The 21,975-nt window shown below is 35.7% G+C and overlaps 1 protein-coding gene across 1 annotated transcript; it reads left to right on the top strand.

The window, feature by feature from the left end:
- Positions 1-20,586: 20,586 nt before the first annotated feature.
- LOC113356472 lies at positions 20,587-21,754 on the top strand. Its single transcript, XM_026599627.1, has 2 exons — positions 20,587-20,880; positions 21,005-21,754. Exons 1-2 carry the CDS (start codon positions 20,587-20,589, stop codon positions 21,752-21,754), a joined length of 1,044 nt encoding a protein of 347 aa, XP_026455412.1.
- Positions 21,755-21,975: the final 221 nt, after the last annotated feature.

The following is a 21,975-nucleotide window of genomic DNA, read 5'->3' on the forward strand; positions in this document are numbered from 1 at the left end:
ACTTATTTACATAGGTACTGCTGCAAATTCAATTTACCCAACTCATGATTTAGGTAGTAGGTCCAGGCGACGAGAAGGCATGATATTAAATCTAAACATCATTTAAAGAAATGCGACACTCATTATTGCTCGACGTTTGTATATCTACGAGGTGCATTTAAAACATGCAGCTCTCGTAGTTGCTATAACAACATATACAAAGTGCAAATTAAGCAATATCTCTTTGAAGGTCGCCGATGCATATTATAGGCGCATATTATGCATGCCGTAAAATTCGCGGAGGCACATAAGGCCACAAATATGCGGCTCTCCTTATTGCTCGGCGCAACATTTATACGATGCATATACCTTCTCTAAAATCAAGCCGAACCAATTACCACAAAAAATAAACGGTCAAACAAGAAAGAAAACATTTAAAATGCAATATATACGGTTCTAGCATAATACCGACAAATCTCCATATTTCGTCCATTAGGGTCGACAAAATATTAACCTATCAAAGATGAAACGTGAACACATTCTTTATCTTAAAAGAAATTGTCTAGATATCAGTTGTAGGTCATTTCAACGACCACTGATAGAGACTGGATAACCATGTTAACCAAGTGTACATTTTCATCGCATTCCATCCCTAGGTGGAACGACTTTGAATTACGGAGATTATTATAGCGAAGGAATATTAAATTTTGCCATCCCTCAGGATGCAACAATTCCTCGCTCTGCCGATATTAAAACCGTTAACACCACAAAAATTATTGGCGTACCAACAAAGGAAATTTTATTCTCTACGCTATTCATAAGGACGCGGAAAAACCTTTCGTTAGCTGGCTAAAGCGGAAAATAGCAAAACGCTACAAAACTCAAATATTTGGCTAAATTCGGAAATCGAATAAATCACAAATATGAGTCGTTGCTAATACGTACCTATTTTGGATATCTCTTCATATACCATATAATTTCGTGTGCCCCAAATAGCACATTCAAGACATGGTAAGATGTCTAACTTTCTCTTTAACAAGTCCTAATCAAAATAGGAAACAAAGTTAGACACTACAAAAAAAATTATGCATAAAACTACTTAACAATAGTTAAATAAAATATGCAAAAGTTGATGAGAATTATCCTTTTCTGTATCGTCAGCCCCATGCCGATCGCCACTGAGCAGTTCGTGCCGATAACGTTTTATATTTGTCATACCTACTCAAGCCACTAAGCAACCACTGGATAGCGAAATCATGGCACAAACACAAACGAACTAAAACGGTTCATACGAAGTTTAATAGTCGAAACTATAGGGAGAGGAAATGGAAATGTTGTTATTAATCATTCTCTTCTTATTACAGTTCAAGGCTATTTATAGCCTAATCTATAGCCCATGCATACACGGTGAGTGGGACACGAGTCCACCTATGTGGCATATAGTTAAGATGCTAATGCCTCTCGTGTTAATCCAAATTGAGATTTTTTTTTAATAAGAAGACGACTTTTATTTATGAAACATTGGAAGTTTGCAAAATATACAAGATGAGAGTTAACCCAGCTTAACTCTTTTTAGGATTTTGTTTCTTACATTTTCGCTCACATTCTCCGTAGAGAAGAAGTTAATCTTCCTAGATCTTACTTCCTTAGCTAGCTTGTCTTGAAAATCAATATACTTCCTAGTTTTATTCATAAAGGAAACCGAATCATAATTTACAAGGGAAAATTTGCATCTAAGGATGCTATTTTGAGACCTCCAAGAATGAACTTCAGGGTCTTCATCTCCTTTCAGAATCTTCATTAGAACTTGGCAGTCATTAATCATGCAAACATTTTGGAGCTTTAGTTCCTTCATCCACCTGATGGCCTCAATTCCAGCTTTTGTTTCAGCTTCTAAGGGGCAGGAGGCCCAGCCACATCCTGCACGACAATGCTTCCGATTGCCTGCATTATTCAAAATTGAGATAGCATATCCCATTGTGTAATCATCTTCAGAATAGGAGGCATCAAAACATATAAACCAATCATAGTCTTTTCCTGTGTCCAACTGGTTATTTCTTAAAGACGTCTTAGCACAATTATGAACCTGACTGGCTTTACTGTCACGACAAAAATTGAACTTTTGGTAAGAAGCTCTAATGCTATCAACTAACTTGTTTACATTTGGGTAATTGTTATCAAACTTGACACTATTCCTAAACTTCCAGATGGACCAGATAATGAAGGTAATCAGATTATGCTTGCTAGTTAGGTTCCTGTTATTCATCCAAAATTTAAACCAATTCATGATGCCAGCATTCCCAATACAACAGTAAATGTCATTGAGCTCAAAAGCATCCCACACATTCTTAGCAAAGTTACAATGAACAAACAAATGCATTTCATTTTCTAATTCAAGGTTATCACAAAGAAGGCAATAAGGATCCGAATCTTTCACATATTTAGACATATTATTTCCCAGAGCTAAAGCACAAGAAACAACTTTCCAACAAAACATATTAACTCTAGGCAGCATGTTAAGATTCCATAAATGCTTCCAAAACTTAGCTTCATCCTTATCAAAGTTCAAGTTAGTCAGAAAATTGTAAACTGACGTAGTATTGAGATTTCCAGAAGTTGTAGATTTCGATCTAATTTTATCATGCATATTAATGTTAGTAGCTACAGAATTAATAGCACCATGGAAAGACAAATCTATGTATTTACTGATGATGTTCATGTTCCAATTCCCTTCAGCATTCATTAAATCACAAACATTAATAGGCAAATTACTATCAATATAAATAGGCGATAAAAGCTGAACCTGATTGGGAATCCAAAATCCAGACCAAACATTAGTTGACTTCCCATCATTAATCTGGCAAACATGGTTAGAAATAATAGTATCAAGACCTCTGCGAATACTAGTCCAAATCCAAGAAATCCTATTTTTTCTAATTTTCTTAAGCGGGTTCTGGTCTCTGAAATATTTATGCTTAAGAATTTTAGCCCACAGCTGATCTTGATTGTGAATAAGCCTCCAGGCCAACTTAGTTATTAGAGCAAGATTGTGCTTATGAGGGTTTCTTATCCCCAGCCCTCCCTGGCGAATGTCTTTAGTTATACTTGGCCACGCCTTAGGGTAGTAACACTTTTTCTTATTCTTTTTTTGCCACCAGAAATCTCTCTGGATCTTATCAAGGTTATCAAGCGTCTTTTTAGGAAATGCAAGACACTACATTTGATGATTAGGGTAGGCACTAAGCACATTCTTGATTAAAACAGTTCGCCCCGCTTGGTTAAACATCTTCCCCATCCATCCTTGAAGAGCAATGTAATACTTATTAAGAAGCGGCTCAAAGCTATTAGTTTTATTTTTATCAAAGAAAAGCGGAGTCCCTAAGTATTTATCATTTTTAGATATTTTCCTGATTTTAAAAATTTTAGAAATAATTTTACAATGCTTATTGTGAATCTTAAGCGTGTAATAAACACCAGACTTATTAAAATTAATTACTTGCCAAGTCATTTTTTCAAAAGTGTTTAAAATGTTAACAATGTTTTTAGCTTCATTGAGATTAGCCTTTGCAAATAAAAAACAGTCGTCAACAAAAAACAAATGCGAAACAGAAGGCGCGGTCCTCGCCACTTTAACACCAGAAATCATTTTATCATTCTCAGCTTTTAGGAGAAGTTTCGAAAGTACTTCCATGCAAATAATGAATAGGTAAGGGGACAAAGGGTCCCCTTGCCTAAGACCCCTGGTTACAGTAAATATGTCCCCTGGAACACCATTTAAAAGAACAGAGAAGGAAGTAGTTGTAACACATTGCATAATAAGGTGGCAGGCCTCAACACAGAATCCAAAAGAATTAAGGTTTTTTTTCAGAAAGTCCCATTCAATTCTATCAAAGTCTTTCGAAAAGTCGATTTTCAGAGCCATATAACCGGTTTTATTTTTAGAAGTTTTCATAGAGTGAAGGATTTCATGAGCTACGATTATGTTATCTGTGATTTGGCGCTCAGGAATAAAAGCAGACTTGTTTGTAGAAATAAGCTTCGAAAGAAGCGCCTTTAGACGGTTAGTTAGGATTTTAGAAATTATCTTATAAGTGGTGTTACTAAGAATGATTGGACGAAAATCGGCAGGAGTAGAAGGATTCTGGACTTTAGGGATTAGGGTTATATAAGTATAATTCATCTCTTTGAGGATGTAGTTTTTCTTGAAAAAGTCTTGGACCATGTTAATAATGTCCTTTTTAACGACATCCCAGTTTTCTTTAAAGAAACCTGGCGGGTATCCGTCAGGACCAGGGGCACCCCACTGGTTCATGTTGAAAAGCGTGTTCTTGATTTCTAACTCATCAGGAATTCTAATTAAGTTCAAGTTTTCATCCTCATTGATACAGGGGTCAATGAGGTTATTAAGAGTTTCAAGGTGCTGAACATTACTGGAAGAGCTAATGGATTTAAAGTGTTTAATGAGCATTTTATGAAGTTGGGTGTTATCATTAATCCAAAGACCTGAATCGTCCCTAAGGGTGTGTATATGATTTATTCTTCTTCGATTATTCGCATATTGATGAAAAAAATAAGTATTTCGATCAAAATCCTTAATAAATTTGTCTTTTGAGAGATGATTTCAATAATCATACTCTATGTTATACCACATTTCAAGATTATTCTGCGTATCCTTGATTTCAAGCATAGGCAAAGGATTAATGGAATGTAAGTATTCCATTTTTTTATTAAGGTTTTCAATGTTAGTAAAAATATTTCCAAAGACATTTTTATTCCAATTAGAAAGGGAGTAGGAAAGATTTTTAAGATTTTTTTGTAAACTAAAATCGTAAGAAACTCTAATATTACAATTCCAATTTTCAAGAACATGTTTTCTATAGTTTTCGTGGCTAGACCAAGTTCTAATAATCCTGAAGGGCTTATGCAGTTTAACTTTAATAGGTTTGCAGTTTAGTAAAATTGGCGTGTGATCAGAACCCACTTTAGGTAAATGACAAACTATAGCATCAGGAAACAAAGCATACCAACTAGGAGAAGATAAGACCCTGTCAATTCTTTCTTTTATGTTTTCATGGCCTTCCCTATTGTTAGACCAAATGAAAGGAATGCCTTGGAATCTAAGGTCCATGAGTCCTAATTTCTGAATATTTTCATGAATAAGTTTGTTAATATGAGGGTTTTTATTTCCACCATGCTTATCATTAACATGCATAATAAAATTCAGGTCTCCTATGATAAGCTAGAGAGTACAAGGGTTTAAGTTATAAAAAAAGTTTATTTTATCCCACTGCATTCTTTTCCCTAGCTCATTTAGAGAACCATGCATACAAACAACATTCCAAACATTGTTAAAGAAATCATGCACTTCAAAGAAACAAATATCAAAGAATTCAGCAATGCATCTAAAATTTATGTTATTGTGCCAAGCAATGAGCATCCCACCAGACAGTCCTATTCTAGGGACAGCAAGCCAGTCATGGAAATTAAGATTCCTAGGTAAGATGTTCATGTTATCTTTAGTTGCCTTGGTTTCAGTTAAAAACATAAATTCAGGATTCTGCTTTTTAAGAATGTATTTCAAGTGATTCCTAGTGAGAGGTATTCCAACCCCTGCACATTCCAAGATAAAAGCTTCATAATGAAGTATATAGAGAAAATTATAATAGAAAGGAAAATTTTAGGTAGAGATGTATAACTGTTAATCCATTTCAACAAAACACAGTAAAGATTATAATGGAGATATGCAAGAAAAAATTGACACAAGCAGGTAATATAAAATTTTGAAAAAATAGGTAAATTTGTTTTGGTAATAAGAAATCCAAATTGGGATCATACTTATCAACTACGACAAATGGGTAATGCGGGTCCCACTGGAAACGTGGTCAGCCACATTATGCCGACACTATGTAACAAGTATTCATTTTTGGGACGCTTATATTGTACATTTATGTTGATATTTGTTGCGTAGTTGGAGTATTAGCTCCTGACATTACTATATGAATGAAAGTATAAATTTTTGTAGGGCTTTTGGTCCAGATGTGCTGCCCATCTATATGTAACCAAAGTCTATATCCCAGACTATATAATTGTATGTAATATGTATCTCAAATATGATGAACTAAAATATAACCCGTGTCACGATGGTACGGATCGATAATAAATAATTTTATATGTTCTGATTTTGATTCATGTCATCCATCTGCAGTTATTAAATAACATGACAATAAATTCCTGTTTTGTTTTTTAATTGTTATGTGTTTTAAGTGTGTTTATTGTGATATTAAAACGATCAACCACGTTTTATATTTTATAATGTTCCACGGTTTGTGGCAGCATGAAATTAATATAGTCTATTATTACTCACCAATACCCACTACCATCACAAAACCGCTTGATACCATTTCTTTCTCCACCACCACTCTGTGGCAGAGTCAAGGATCGACTAGTCTGGCTTCAGTCCCCTTAAAATTCTAGGAACTAAATGAAAATATTTAATTTTATCCTATAAATAGTACTTAACCATCTATGTTTAGGGTTTAGTACAGCAGAGTTTACTTCTTTTTTTTTTAAATAAATGGACCCCTCAATACCAATTTCTTATTCCGTCACTGCTACCCATCCATGTAGGTTGTTGGGCGCGATTCTAATTTTTTAATCATAAACGCCATACATGAGGTTTAAGTTTGAACAAAATTACGTCGTCAAGTAATTTATTCCATTATTTTATTTTCCATGTTATGTTCTCTTTTGAATTGCAATTAGTTTTATTCTAACAAAAACCATGGTTTATATGATCTGGTACCAAAGATAGCAGGGATACCATTTGAGTGATATGGCGGTCATGAATATTTTGTCTTATGTGATTTGATATCATCCCTGAAATATATGGTACCTGCCTTTATAAATCATGCTAAAACAACCAACCATATCTTTCACAATACAATGGTATCCGTGTTGCAACGACACAAAATTAATTGTGTCATCACTACTCACTAGCACTCACTATGTGGTTACTTCTTCCACTACGAGGAAAAAAGCCAGGATTTTGAAGAAGGAGGAGCAAAAATTCTTGGCAAGTTGGATATGGGTGAAAAATGGATTTAGTAGCCTGTTTTATGATAAAAAAAATCCAAAAGTAATTACAATTGTTTTTTTTTGTTAAGTCCAAGGTTTATTATAACAAAAAAACGTAATTACAAGAATTACAGGATTGAAGCACAAAGCTTCCTACCCCCACAAACCAAAGGGGTCAAAATAATTACTAAGAAATAGCTAAAAAATAACCTCAAACAAGAAAATAAAAAGAAGCTACCTATATCTATAACCAACTCCTTTCAATTTACTTCTGTTGTTTCCAACTCTATACGATTTGCTTTTGGAGAAAATTTCAGCCATAATATCCGTATCAAAAGCATAAGTACCAGAGAAATCTTCATCTTCATCCACATAGGAAACTTCATCTTCATCCTCATAAGCAAAGTTACCAGGAACAAGCTTAATAGGAGAAAGCTTATTAGGAGAATTAGTTTTCTTCTTAGATGACATTCGATCCGTTAGCTCCTTCTTCTCCTTAAAATAGTCTTGTCTAAAGGCTGGATTTCTAATGAAGTTAACACGCACTTCATCATTTTGAATTTCACTTGCCTCCTCTAGTTCTTCCTTAGATAAAAGTAATTACAATTGGGCTTGTCTCCTAACCACCACTAATATTTCCGCCTCCACCGCTTTCTAAGAAACGCCACCGCTTCTATCACCCATTACCGTCACTATTGTCTATTGATATTATTTTTATATAAATTATTTATTAACGGAAATACACATTTATTAAATTAATTAAGGGAACATTTATAAAGAAAAAAATTAATAGATTATTTAGTATGAGCAATTAGTGAATCACTAATTAATAAAACACTATATAATGAAAAGAATTAATATATCATTTATTATGAGCATTTAGCGAAATACTAATTAATAAATCATTTATATTTAAGTTAAACAAGCCACGACCATAGATTTATCTCCCCTTGAAGACGAATCTCGGCCTTTCTTTATCTAGCACAACTTAGTCAAGCTTTATTTTGTATTTTATATAAGATCTCTCTTTTTATTGCATACTAGTATATGACCCGTGCCATAACGGCCTAAGGTATGGTTTTGTTATTTCTTAGTGCGACACTGCTATCTTATCATTACTTGTTTCTTAGTATAAATTTTCTTTTGATACGCTTTTACTTTTTTTTTTTGGTAATACAGTGGTTCCAAATATTTCATTCCATGTATATAGTTCAAGACAAACATAATGATAAGTTCTTAATTCTTATATATTTACTCTGTATTTATTTGGTTCTTTATTTTGTAATATTTAATGGTTTTTGTTTAGTTTGCAGTTTTTAGAAAACTGCAGAATTCCGCTGGATAAATGAAGTGATTTAATGGTCTATTCCTAAAAGGAAACATGAATAATTATTGAGACAATTATTTGGATATGGGAGTGTGGTAAGCATGCCACGACTTGTGTAGAAGTGTGCCACGATGTGTGTAAAAGTGTGGAGACCATGTGCAAGATATCAATTATCATAAAGGTTATTTGAAGATATTTTGGTTAATGAAGAAAATATTTCTTTATGAATATGGAGTACCGAAATATATGGAAATTTGGAAAGAATATTATTCTTTATGGTTGGAAATAATAAAGAAAATATTGATTGCAGTATTTGACACATGGAAAATTTTGATCGGAGGACTTCTTATTATTTGACATGTGGATGATGATGTGGGGGTGTAAATGGTAAAGAAAAGTGGTTCCTTTGAATACTATATAAATAGTGGTGGAAGAAAATGGAAAAAAGAGGAGAAGACCAAGAGATGGAAGCCGATGACACCGAGTAGTAGCAGTTTAGATTTATTCTTTTAAGATTTCTTTTTTCTAATAATGGAGTAATAGATTTATTCTTTTAAGATTTCTTTTTTCTAATAATGGAGTAATTTCTACTTTGGGCTAAGGAAGAAGTCAATAAAATTACGTAAATGATTCGCGTATTTATAATAATTATTCAGGTATGTAAATGATGTTATTATCACAAGAATTTGGAATTTTTTTTAATGTTGGCTACATGATACTTCTTGTAAAACACAAATCAGCAATGCTTGGGCCAAGCATTTTAATGGTTCTGCTTCATACCTTTTGGATCAAAAATTAGCTGAGACAAGAAGGACCCTGTCAATATGGAATAAAACAACTTTTGGAAATATCCAATAGCAGTTGAAGACCTTACAACAGCAGCTAATGGTTCTATAACAACAAAATCAGACAACTGATAGTACAGAGAAAGTGAAAGAGCTAGAGAAATAAATAGAAGAATGACACCTCAGGGAAGAAGAATTCTATAGACAGAAAGCTAGAGACACCATGTTTCATGAAGCTGATCAGAATACCAAACATTTCCATCTGCAAGCTCATAAGAGGAGAAATCGCAATCAAATTGAATCTCTTCAAAAATCGAATGGTAACTAGTGTAGTGGCAGGAGCAATCTCGAAAATCTCCTTATCAACCATTTTCAAAACATAATGAGCACCTCCAATCCTGTGAACGATGATGATTTTTTGAATATACTTCCGAAATGCAGCAGTGATGAAGACAACATATCTCTTGTCAAGATTCTAGATGTAATTGATATAGAAGCAAATCTCAAATGTATGCATCCATGGAAAGCTCCGGGACCGGATGGATTCCCACCTGGCTTCTTCCAAACTCAATGGGCAGTCGTAAAAGAAGATGTTATTAGAATGGTATAGAGGAACTTTAAACTTCACGGCGTTCACCAATTGAAGACGAAGATCTACTGAGGATCTTGGAGGAACTTCTAAACAAAAGGTATGTGGAGACTAAACCTTCTCTATCACTCAGAAGTCTATTCTATTTTATCTTCTAATGAGACTAAGTCGTATAGCTATATAGACTTTTATATTATACACATTTGATATTTCGAGCCGAGTTTATCTCGTTTATCTATTTCTCGAAATATGTATCCTTGACGAGTTTCGTTGGAAACAATTTATTTTCGGAAACTAAATATAAGTCAAAAGATGATCATGTGAAAATTACCTTGAACATCTTATATGATTTGTGTGAGACAGTCATTTGATGTTAACTTGGTGTTTTGGGGTAAAAACTGATTCTGCTGTTTTTGGTAGATTGGGGTGTGCTGATGAGAAACGAATTCAAACCCTAAACAAATGTACTGCACAAGAGTACTATTAGATTCGAGAGATCAATCTATAAGACTTTGGCCTAAACCAAGAAATGGTCGTTCCAGATTCAGTTCGGTCACAAAGTGAAGAAGAAGGGTTGGTCTTAGGGAGGAAAGCGAAGAAGGTGTTTGAGATCATAATGTTGAATTATGAAGGTGTGGCTATTTTATGACTTGTATCAGAATGTGGAACTGGCTTGCAGAGGGTAAGCTATCAGTTCTTGGTGTTTTCTGAATACTTGTGTTGGTCACTTCTGTTGTTGGTTGAAATAGGTTGAAAACCTATTTATATAGTCATAGTTGCACGCACCCTGATATCATAGGAAATGGGAGTATTTGAGCGATGGAGAAGTGGGGATCGTGTAAAAATGCTGAAAAACCACGTCTTACTATGAGAGAAGACGGTTCGTTTATACCCACTACTTCTCTGCTACCACTAACTGTCAGCTTTTCTCGATACTTTCTTATAATGGGCGTGTAACCCGCCAGATAAATACCCTGATGAATATCCCCCAGTTTGTGACATGTTTGATGTCTCGAGTATTTTTATGGAAAAATATGAAGCAGGTTGCTGAGTGGGTCTTGTGTGCAAGACCAACGGGCCAAGTCATGATACTTTCCGCAAAGAATAGCATGTGGCGCTATTAGGTCAAATAACTGAGTTATTTGTGAAGCCGATATTTGTAAAATATCATATGTATTCGATGCATGTAGAGCATCGGTTTTAAGCAAGCAACTCAAAATAATCGATGTTCATGAAGCATCACTGTTTTAAAGCTCATCTAAGTTAGTCGCGGAGCTTAATGTCTTAAAAGAAGCATGACTTGTTGTTTTCAGGGAGCTGATAGAAGCCACGCGCGCATGCTAGAGGTTGGCCGGTTGGTCCATATAGGAGAGTGGCGGCTGGTAGCCATTCTAACATACTATCGGTCGACCCAGGTTAGATCTGGAAAGGTTAAATCGGCTATCCAAGTTCAGTGGCTGAGATGATTTGCGGCAGTTGATGGCTGCCGCTGGATTATCTAAACAACACGATCAACCTCTTTTGGGCGATCGTTCGGGGGCCACATGGGCGAGCCGTGCCCTGGCCGATCGCTCCTCATAGAAGAGGGGTGGCCAGTGATCACATCGTCACCCTGTTGGCCATCTAAGATCCGATCTAAACCGTCCGACTAAGCCGGCAAAGTTGGACGAAAGAGATAATTTGTGGCAGTTGTGTAACGCCGCTAACTCAAATTAGGGTTTAAATTCGTGTGACCATCCCTCTTTAGGCTGATCGATTCAAGGCACTAGTTGTTGATTCAAGCAGGACGATTGGCAACATACAGAGGTGGGTTTCCGGAGAGCATGCTGACATCTTATTGGACGCCTGAAGTTGGATCTAAGCCAGTCAATTTGGCTGGCGAAGATGGACGGCTGTGATCGTTTTGTGACGGTAGCACGCTGCCGCATCGCAAATTAGGGTTTCCAAAACAACGCTTTAACTCTACTTTGGGCAAGCGATTAGATGCACTCCTGGCTTGCCGTGTGTGGTTCGATCGGCTGGGGATGGAGGTGAGTCGCTGGTGAACACACCGGCACGTCTTTGATCGTTCGAAACACGATCTAAGTCGTCCAATCAGGCTGGCTAAATTGGGCGGACGAGATGGTTTTGAGACCGTTATGGTCGGTCTTAACTCGTTGGAGTTTCTCTTGCGCAGTGCAACTAGCCTAGTTATGGATAGAGATTAGTACCGCTACTGACGGGTTTAGAGGATTCCGATTGGCTAGGAAGATAGTGGGCCCACCGGTGGACATCGTGGACTTTTCCTAGTTCCTTTAGGAAGAGGCTAAGCTTGTTTAATTGAGTGGCCAAATCGTGTGGCCGTGATCTTTTTTTGAGACTGACATGGGAAATCTAGATTAGATTCCTTAAGTAATTAGGCGCATCGACCAACCAACTTCCAACTTTATTTAAAGGTGCGTGTGGCGGGTTTAGAGCGATCTGATTGGTCGGTGGGAAAGGGGCCGGCAAGTAGCGACATGAAGAGTGGACGGCTATCCACAGGTGGCGCCTGCTGAGACAAATCGGTTGGCCAAGTGGCGCGACCACGCCTCCTCTTGTTGCTGCTCCTATTCGCCGTAGATCCTCTTTATTTATTGTTTCTGATTTCTGGTAGGAATTTGCTCCTACTAGCTCCATGGAGGATTAATTTCCTAGCTTACCTAGGTTTGGTCTCGACCAATAAGGTTCGAGATATTACGCAGGGCGCAGAAAACCTAATTTTTGCAAATTAATTAGGCCAAAATTTGAATCTTGTGATCTATCACAAAATTGAACAAATTTAATAAATTTTGTGTGTTAACACAAAATTCTTTTATTCTCAAAGAGCAGTTAGCGCGTCTTCTGATTGAGTATTTTCATGCAGACCTTAAAATTGATATTTCGAGAAATTCATGCTACTCTGTTGTGAGTGAACACTAATTGTCATGTCATACCAATGTCAAGAGTTCGGCTGGGAACATAGCATAGAATTAATACTCGGCAGACTCCGGCATTAGTGAGTAATGCAACTAGGAGCTTAAATACTCATTAGACTCTATACTAGTGAACAATTCATCTAGGAGCTTGAGTTTCAATATAATATGAAGAGAGACATAAGCACTCATCAGAGTCTGATATATTCTTCAAATTCCTTGTCGAATATAGATATATCAAGGTATACTACTTCTGATGTTGGGTCAGGTAGGCAAACATTTAAAGCTTTCGCCCTATACCAAAAACCTCCATCAACACTTGGGAAGTTTCGTATTGATCATCCGATCACTTGAAAATTACTTGAAGCTAATGGTTTGGGCGAGACAACCATTTTCGTCTTCCAAGGATGTTTCAATGATTGAAATGAGAGTTAGAACGTTTACCCATTTCTGGATACAACACGGTATGCATACCTAGAATGCGAACGGTTTTACCTGAGAAGGTCCGGGAACCTTGTTTGCGTACCTAGTATGCGAACGGTTCTACCTGAGTTGGGTCCAGGACGGTTGTTCGCGAACCGGGTTTGCGAACGGCTTGACTAAGCCAAGGTACGGAGATGCTGTTCGCGTACCTGGTTGGCGAACACAGTGGTAAAGTTCTAGAATCGGTCATGTACTCATGAACTAATACATTTATGATTTAAGGAATGTAATCTTTGCAAACCGTGGCTTAATGTTCATGAATTGATTCTTGTATAAGTACTTTGTACGATTACGAATCAAACCCATTTCGATTCAATTTGTTCATATATATTTCTATGAGATACTGAAAAATTGAACAACTCTATTTGAAACACAATTAGATTCATTTTATTATCTTTCATGATTGATTGATCTTCATATTTGATCTAGAAGTGTTAGATGAATACGGCTAATACGAAAGTGCTCATATGGATAACTTCGGTAAACTATTATTGATCCAACTCAATATACACGTTTAGGCACGGTAACTCATATCTAAATGAAGGTATATTTTATTTGTGTGTAACAAGATAAGACCATCCAACAATGGAGATTGATTTCTTTATTTTTAAGAAGACTAAGCTTGAATCTTAAATCAGGTTTTCATATAACGGTGAATATTGAACGCTTTGTTACTAAGCTATCTTAGCTTTGATTGAAAGCAACCCTGATTTGAAAGACTATATAAGGGAGAAATCTAACAATAGGAAAATATAATCCCCATACTTCTATGTGTTCCTAGTTGCGTACTAGAGTCAATTCTCTTAAACCTAGGTTTTTCCTAAAACCATTATAGGTTAACGACTTGAAGACTTCATTGGGATTCTTGAAGCCAGATGCAACTATTGCCTTTGTAGTTGCATATTCTGATCTTACTTGTTTTATCGTATTGAGCTTTATCTTCTCTAATATGTACTCGAGATTTATCTCCGATAGGTAAGATATAAAAAGTAATCACAACAATTCTTCGTCTCAGACTCTTGTAATTCCGCAATAACTTTTCATGTTAATCAGTTGGGTTATTGTGAGGTGATTGATATTTCTACGCTGCTCTTCGGGAGTATAAGACCGGATTATCAATTGGTTCCTCTTCACCTTGATTTTATCAAAATACGGAAAAAAACTGAATAAAGAATAGAATATCTGTGGGAGACGGATTTGTTAATAAGTATTCGAATTTTTTTCGTAGAAACTCTTAGTTGTGGGTGAGATCAGCTAAGGGAATCAAGTGCGCAGAATCCGGCGTGGTTCTAGAAGTGTAAGGAACACGAATGTACCTTAATCGGTGTGAGACTTGGTTAGGGATCAACTACATTCCAGTCTGAAGTTAACTTGTAGTAGGCTAGAGTTTGTAGCGGCTTAATATAGTATGGTGTTCAATCTGGACTGGATCCCCGGGTTTTTCTGCATTTGCGGTTTCCTTGTTAACAAAACTTCTGGTGTTTGTGTTATTTCTTTTTCGCATTATATTTTTATATAATTGAAATGTCACAGGTTGTGCGTAGTTCAATCAGTTGATAAATCCCACCTTGTTTGTTGGATAGAACTTGATTGACACTAGGGAATTGGTCTTTGGTACCGTCCAAGTTATTTCTCAGATTAATCAGGCTCTCAGATTTCTATCTGTTTAATCTGCTGATTGTATTGAGAATGAGATATAAACTCTTAAATTTAATTCTTAATTGAGTCTTGTTTTTAAAAAAGCAGGGGTCTAACAACCACACCGAATATTTCATTCGGAAATATATATGGACTAACTCCAATATAATTCTAGGAGAATCAACTAGACAGTCAAACTCAATCAAGGAAAAACATCCAAGAGTTATATCTCAATTTCTCAATACAATCTGCAATCGAATAGATAGAAATCTGTGAGCCTGATTTATATGAGAAATAACTAGAACGGTATTAAAAACCAATGTTTAAGTGTCAATCAATTTCAATCAAAAACCAAAGGTCGGATTTACCAATTGATTGAACTATGCACAATCTGTGATATTTCAATTATATAAACAAATATAATGCGGAAAAGAAATAACACAAACACCATAAATTTTGTTAACGAGGAAACCACAAATGCAGAAAACCCAGGGACCTAGTCCAAATTTGAACACCACATTGTATTAAGCCGCTACAGACACTAGCCTACTACAAGTTAACTTCGGAATGGAATGTAGTTGAGCCCTAACCAAGTCTCAAACCGATTAAGGTACAGTCGCGTTCCTTACACCTCTGAATCCCAGCAGGACTATGCACTTGATTCCCTTAACTGATCTCACCCACAACTAAGAGTTGCAACGACCCAAAGTCGAAGACTTGATAAACAAATTTGTCTTACTCAGAAAAGTCTATTTGAATAGATAAATCTGTCTTCCATATAAATACCTATGAAGTTTTGTTCCGTCTTTTGATAAATCAAGGTGAACATGAACTAATTGATAATCCGGTCTTATATTCCCGAAGAACAGCCTAGAAATCACCTTACAATAACTTAACTATATGGTAGTAGAACAAGTTATTGTGGAATCACAAATAATGAGACGAAGAGCTTTGTGATTGCTTTTTATATCTTACCTATCGGAGATAAATCTCGAGCAAATCTTAGATAAGATGGTACTCAATATGATAGAACAAGTAAGATCAGAACACGCAACTACACAGAAAATAGTTGGGTCTGACTTTAGAATCCCAATGAAGTCTTCAAGTCATTAACATATAATAGTTTAAGGAAAAACCTAGGTTAGAGGAGAATCGACTCTAGTACGCAACTAGTATATATCACACATGAGGTGTGGGGATTAGGTTTTCCAGTTGCTAGAGTTATCCATTATATAGTCTTCAAATCGGGGTTTGATAACTTTGAAATAGAGCAATCAATATTCACCGTTAGATGAAAACCTGATTTAAGATTCAAGCTAAGTTTGCTTAAAACTAAAGAAATATCTCTCCACTGTTACATGGTCTTAGCTTATTATACATAAATGAAATATACCTTCATTTAGATATACGTAACCGTACGTAAACGTGTATATTGAGTTGTCTCAATAACAGTTAACCGAAGTTAGCCATATGAACACTTTTCTATTAACCTCATTCATCTAACACTTCTAGATCAAATGATAATCAAATGAATCTAATTGTGTTAATCATAGAGTTATTCAATTGTTTATATTCTCATAGAAGTATACAAGACACAATTGAAACAAAATCGGATTTGATTCATGAGAATAAATTCATGAACATTAAGCCATGGTTTGCAAAGATTGCATTCCTTAATTTATATATGTATTTGTTCATGAGTATGAAATTATACTTAACCTGTTTTAGAACTTTAACCAACTTAGTTTGCAAATGGGTATGCAAAAAGTTCCGGATACTGGTCTTGTCCGACAGTTCGCAAACGGGTATGCTTACTGTCGTACCGGACCGCAACTATGGTGAAACCCTTTGCAAAAGAGTATGCAAACTTGGTTCCCGGTCTTTGACAGTAAAAACCGTTCGCATACCAGTATGCATACTTGGTTCTCAGACCTGAATCACACTACAACAGTTTGCATATTGGTCTGCATATTGTGCTATATAAAGACAATGGTTATTTGTTCTAAACTCCCATTTGAATCATTGAAACATCCTTAGAAGACAAAAATAGCTGTCCCACACAAACTATTAGCTTATAAGTAATTTTCAAGTGATCGAATGATCAATACAAACATTCCGAGTCTACATCAAATGACTGTCTCACCCAAATCATGTAAGATGTTTCAAGGCAATTTTCACATGATTATCTTTTGACTCATTGTTTAGTTTCGAACAAATAAATCGTTTCCAACTAAACTCGTCACGAATACTGATGAATGTAGTTAAAGAAAAATCTTTCCAACACATATTTCGAGAAAGATATAAGCGAGTTAAACTCATCTCGAAATATCAAATGTGTATAATGTAAAGTATGTATAGCTATACGACTTAGTCTCAATAGAAGATAAAATTAAATAGACTTCGGAGTAGTAGATAAATTTTAGTCTCCACATACCTTTTGTTGACGAAGTTCCTCCAAGCTCTCCTCAGTAGATCTTCGTCTTCAATCGATGAACGCCGTGAAGTTTAAAGCTCAACTACACATTTTATCCTAATCCGAGACATAGCTATAAGTAGACTAGAAATCAAAACTTATAGTTTTGATCACCCAAACTTGACAAACAAGTTTGAGATAGCAACGCTTGCGAGTTCGACCGAGCAGTGCTCTAACAATCTCCCCCTTTGTCAATTTTAGTGACAAAATTATCAACACATATGGATTACAAAATAAATAAACTTTGTAGCTTCTTATCCAACATGCTTGATTTCCTTGGTTCTTCAACATTCCTTTCATCACTCCAAGTACTCCAGTGATTCTGGAAGTGTTCAACTCAGCATCATTGTTGTTGAAGATTCGTGGCCATAACAATAAGAAAACAGATGTTCTCAATTATTGTTATGCAGTATCATAGTATTATTACACAACATCAAAGTTCAATTGTATCACAACTTTGACAATAATACTACGGTGATATTTATCACTCCCCCTTCATCAATACTTCATCTCACAATGAAAACTACTCTCCCTTACATAATGATCTGTAAACCATATGTATGTAGTGCGAACTACAAAAGAATTCTCTCCCTTTTTGTCAATATAAATTGGAAAAGTTATGAAAATCGACAGGATCATGATGAAATTCTCATAGAGACACTTCACGACTAAAAGAGAACATATCAACTTTGTTTCGATGATTTCATATAGTCGAAACTTAGTGTATTCATCAAGGAGTTTATAAAGATACAAGATAACTCCTACAATATTCCTCAGTCGCACTCCCCACAAAGATTTTGCAATTAAGCACAAGTTCAATTACCCCCCCCCCCCCCACACACACACATAGAATGTCATTCCGAAACACAAGAGCGACCTTACTTTTACGAGAACAGAAGGATTTCTTTGGACATTTTGATAATAAACAGAAACAAACTACTACAACTAGAAACAAATGTAGAATCGAAACAACACTTCACTGATAGTCCAAGCTTTTATTGCCCAAAAGATATTGATAGATCCAGGGGGAATAAAAAAGTTAGAAATCTAATAAACCAAAACAACACAAATAGACTGCCATAAATGTTGAAACGTAGCAGTATCTAGAGGTTTGGGGAGAATATCAGCCAATTGTTGTTCGGAAGGCACAAATTCCATGTTAATGATACCATTTTCATAGGAATATCTAATAAAATAATATCTGATGTCGATGTGCTTAGTTCTTGAGTGCTCAATAGGATTCTCAGTGATGCGAATTGCACTAGAGATTTCACAAAAGATCTTCATTATTCCGGTATCAATTCCATAATCAGCAAGCATTTGTTTCATCCATAGAAGTTGAGTACAACATGAACCTGCAACAATATATTTCGCTTCACATGTGGAAAGGGATTGTGAATTTTGTTTCTTGTTATTCCAATCCACAAGATTCAACCCTATATAGTAGAAACCCCCAGATGTACTCTTTCTGTCTTCCGCACATCATGCCCAATCAGCATCTGAATAGGCAGTAAGATTAGTGTTAGTATCAAAATTATAAGATAGACCATACCCGATAATGTGTTGAATGTATCGCATGATCCTTTTTGCAGCTGCAAGATGAGATCCTTTGGATTATCCTGAAACCTAGCACATCAACCAACACTAAAATCAATATCAGGTCTAGTAGTTGTAAGATACAAAAGACTTCCAATGATAGATCGATAGAATTTTTAATCTACACTAATTCCGTTCTTATCCCGATGCAGTTTACCAGTGGTGGGCATAGGGGTCAGCTTTGGGGTTGACTTATCAAGACCGAACTTTGTAACAAGTTATTGTGAAATCACAAAGAATGAGACGAAGATCTTTGTGGTTACTTTATATCTTACCTATCGGAGATAAATCTCGAGCAAATCTTAGAGAAAATAGTACTAAATAGTCAATACGATAGAACAAGTAACATCAGAACACAAAACTACAGAGAAAATAGTTGGGTCTGGCTTCATAATCCCAATGAAGTCTTTAAGTCGTTAACCTATAATGGTTTTAGGAAAAACCTAGGTTAAAGGAGAATCGACTCTAGTACGCAACTAGTATATATCATACAGGAGGTGTGGGGATTAGGTTTTCCAGTTGCTAGAGTTCTCCCTTATATATTCTTCAAATCAGGGTTTGATAACTTTGAAACAAAGCAATGAATATTCACCGTTAGATGAAAACCTGATTTAAGATTCAAGCTAAGTTTGCTTAAAACCAAAGAAATATCTCTCCACCATTAGATGGTCTTAGCTTGTTATATACAAATAAAATATACCTTCATTTAGATATCGGTAACCGTACCTAAACGTGTATATTGAGTTGGTTCAATAATAGTTAACCGAAATTAGCCATATGAACACTTCTCTATTAACCTCATTCATCTAACACTTATAAATCAAATGATAATCAAATGAATCTAATTGTGTTACTCATAGAGATGTTTAATTGTTTATATTCTAATAGAAGTATACAAGACACAATTGAAACAAAATCGGATTTGATTCAAGAGAATCAATTCATGAACATTAAGCCACGGTTTGCAAAGATTGCATTCCTTAATTTATATATGTATTTGTTCATGAGTATGAAATCATATTTAACCGATTTTAGAACTTAAACCAACTTAGTTTGCAAACGGGTATGCAAACTTAAGTTCCGGACATTGGTCTTGTCTGACAGTTCGCAAACGGGTATGCATACTGTCATACCGTACCACAACTCAGGTAAAACCGTTGACCATTTTTTTTATGCAGCCTTTTGGAGTTTCCTGTCTCCTAAAGTTGCTCTGGCGATTTTTAGGGTTTTGAAAAAAATTCGTTTTTTCCTTTAATCATTCGGTTTTTCCCCTTTGTTTTAATCATCTTTGGATGATTCAAAATGGGGGAAAACAATGAACCGGACTCATCTTCAACTGCTTCTATAACAACTTCTTATGCGGACAAGGTTAAGGGTAAGAAAACCCTAACTCTGAACTTGAAAAGAAGCTACTTCTTAATACTTATGTGGATTTGAGTTCTCTCCTAAATCCTACCATTAAAGATGGTAAACCAGCCATTGAAATACCTCAAAAAAATTTCAAAGAAGGTTGTGAGATTTGGCGTTTCATCCTTATAGGTCGTATAGATTTCAAGGGAACTGATTTTAACGCTACCAAAATCTCCCTTGAAAAGCAATGAAACCTTGGTCAGGAGCGAGTTCAGTTTGTCCCTTTGAACCGAGGTTTTTCCATTATCAAACTTTTATCTCAAGAAGATAAAAATAGGGTTTTCTCTGAAGATGGTTGGATGGTGGATAGTCATCAGCTTCGACTCATTGAATGGGATCCTGGATTTGATGCAGACAAGCAACCAACTTCCCGTGCAACTGTTTGGGTGAAATTCCCCGGCTTGCCAATGGAGTTTTGGGTTGAGAAATATTTGCTAGCTATGGGTAAATCCCTGGGAACTCCAATTGTGGCGGATACAAGAACTCTTAATCATGAACATGGCCACTTTGCATATTTTCTTATTAATATAGATTTTGCTCGTCATGAAACTGATGATATTCATGTTATAGCTGGTGGAAGAAATTTCTTGCAGGTTATTGACATTCCAAAGCGTCCAAAGTTCTGCTCAAAAAATAATTGGTCATATGGATGCTGAATGTAGGAAAAAGAAGCATGCTAGACATCAAGTCAAAGGCCCTCCAAAACCATAATGGCAGGTACGTAATAATGGTTCAACTAATGCTGGGAAAAAAACATCTAATGTTGTTGAGACAAGTGATTGGCATGAAGTTCGGCATAAAAAGAATGGAGATAAGAATACAACTACAGAAACCTTTCCCCCATTTGTATCAAGTTCGGAAAACCTTGTAAACAAGGTGTTTACGCAGTGCAAGGCTCAGATTGAACAAGGTGAAGTTAGTGCTGAGGAGTGTATTGCTTTGAAATTGGCAAAGAAAATGGAAGATGACTTAGCAAAATTGCAGAAGGCGCGTGAAGATATGGAAAGAGCTAAACATACATATAAAGCTTTTAGTTTAAGAAACCTAACTAGTTCTGGAGTGATTTTATCTCCGAATAAATATAGTGTGTTACAAAAGGAGGCGATTTTACATGAGTCCAAGGAAGACACGAAAAGCATAATCCATAACTTGGATTCTATACGTGAAGGGGAATTTGAAAACTACACGGATTCTGAAGTAGTTTTCTCGGACTCAAATTTGGGCTTGCAAGTGAAAAGTGGGTTTGAAAATATGGATAGGGAAGCTCCACCCAAGGTGAGTGCTAGTTCTTCTATTCAGTTAACGAAAGAAGAACATGAGATTTTTTGTACAATTACAAAATTTGATACTCAACAAAAGTATTTGAAGGATTTATCTTTTCGAAAGGAGTATGTCAAGGAAACACAAGATCAATCAAAAAGAATGAAGACTACAAAGAAGAAAGCTAAGGGAGGTGGAAACACTTAATCTCATTCTCTGAGAGGAGTGATTTCTAGAAACCATTTGCGCTATTGAAAGTGAAGAAAAATTAGGCGTTTAGTCTTCTATGTTTCTTTAGTTATGAGTTTCTAGAGCTTTTTTGGATTTTAGATTAGTTATTTATTTTTACCCCTTGGGGGGGGGGGGGGGGCCTTTTGCCTCCTGTTTTTTGCTTAATAAACTATTGGACTTAGCAAAACAAAGTTTAC

This window comes from Papaver somniferum, chromosome 1 (genome assembly GCF_003573695.1).
Source record: "Papaver somniferum cultivar HN1 chromosome 1, ASM357369v1, whole genome shotgun sequence".
NCBI classification, from domain to species: Eukaryota; Viridiplantae; Streptophyta; class Magnoliopsida; order Ranunculales; family Papaveraceae; genus Papaver; species Papaver somniferum.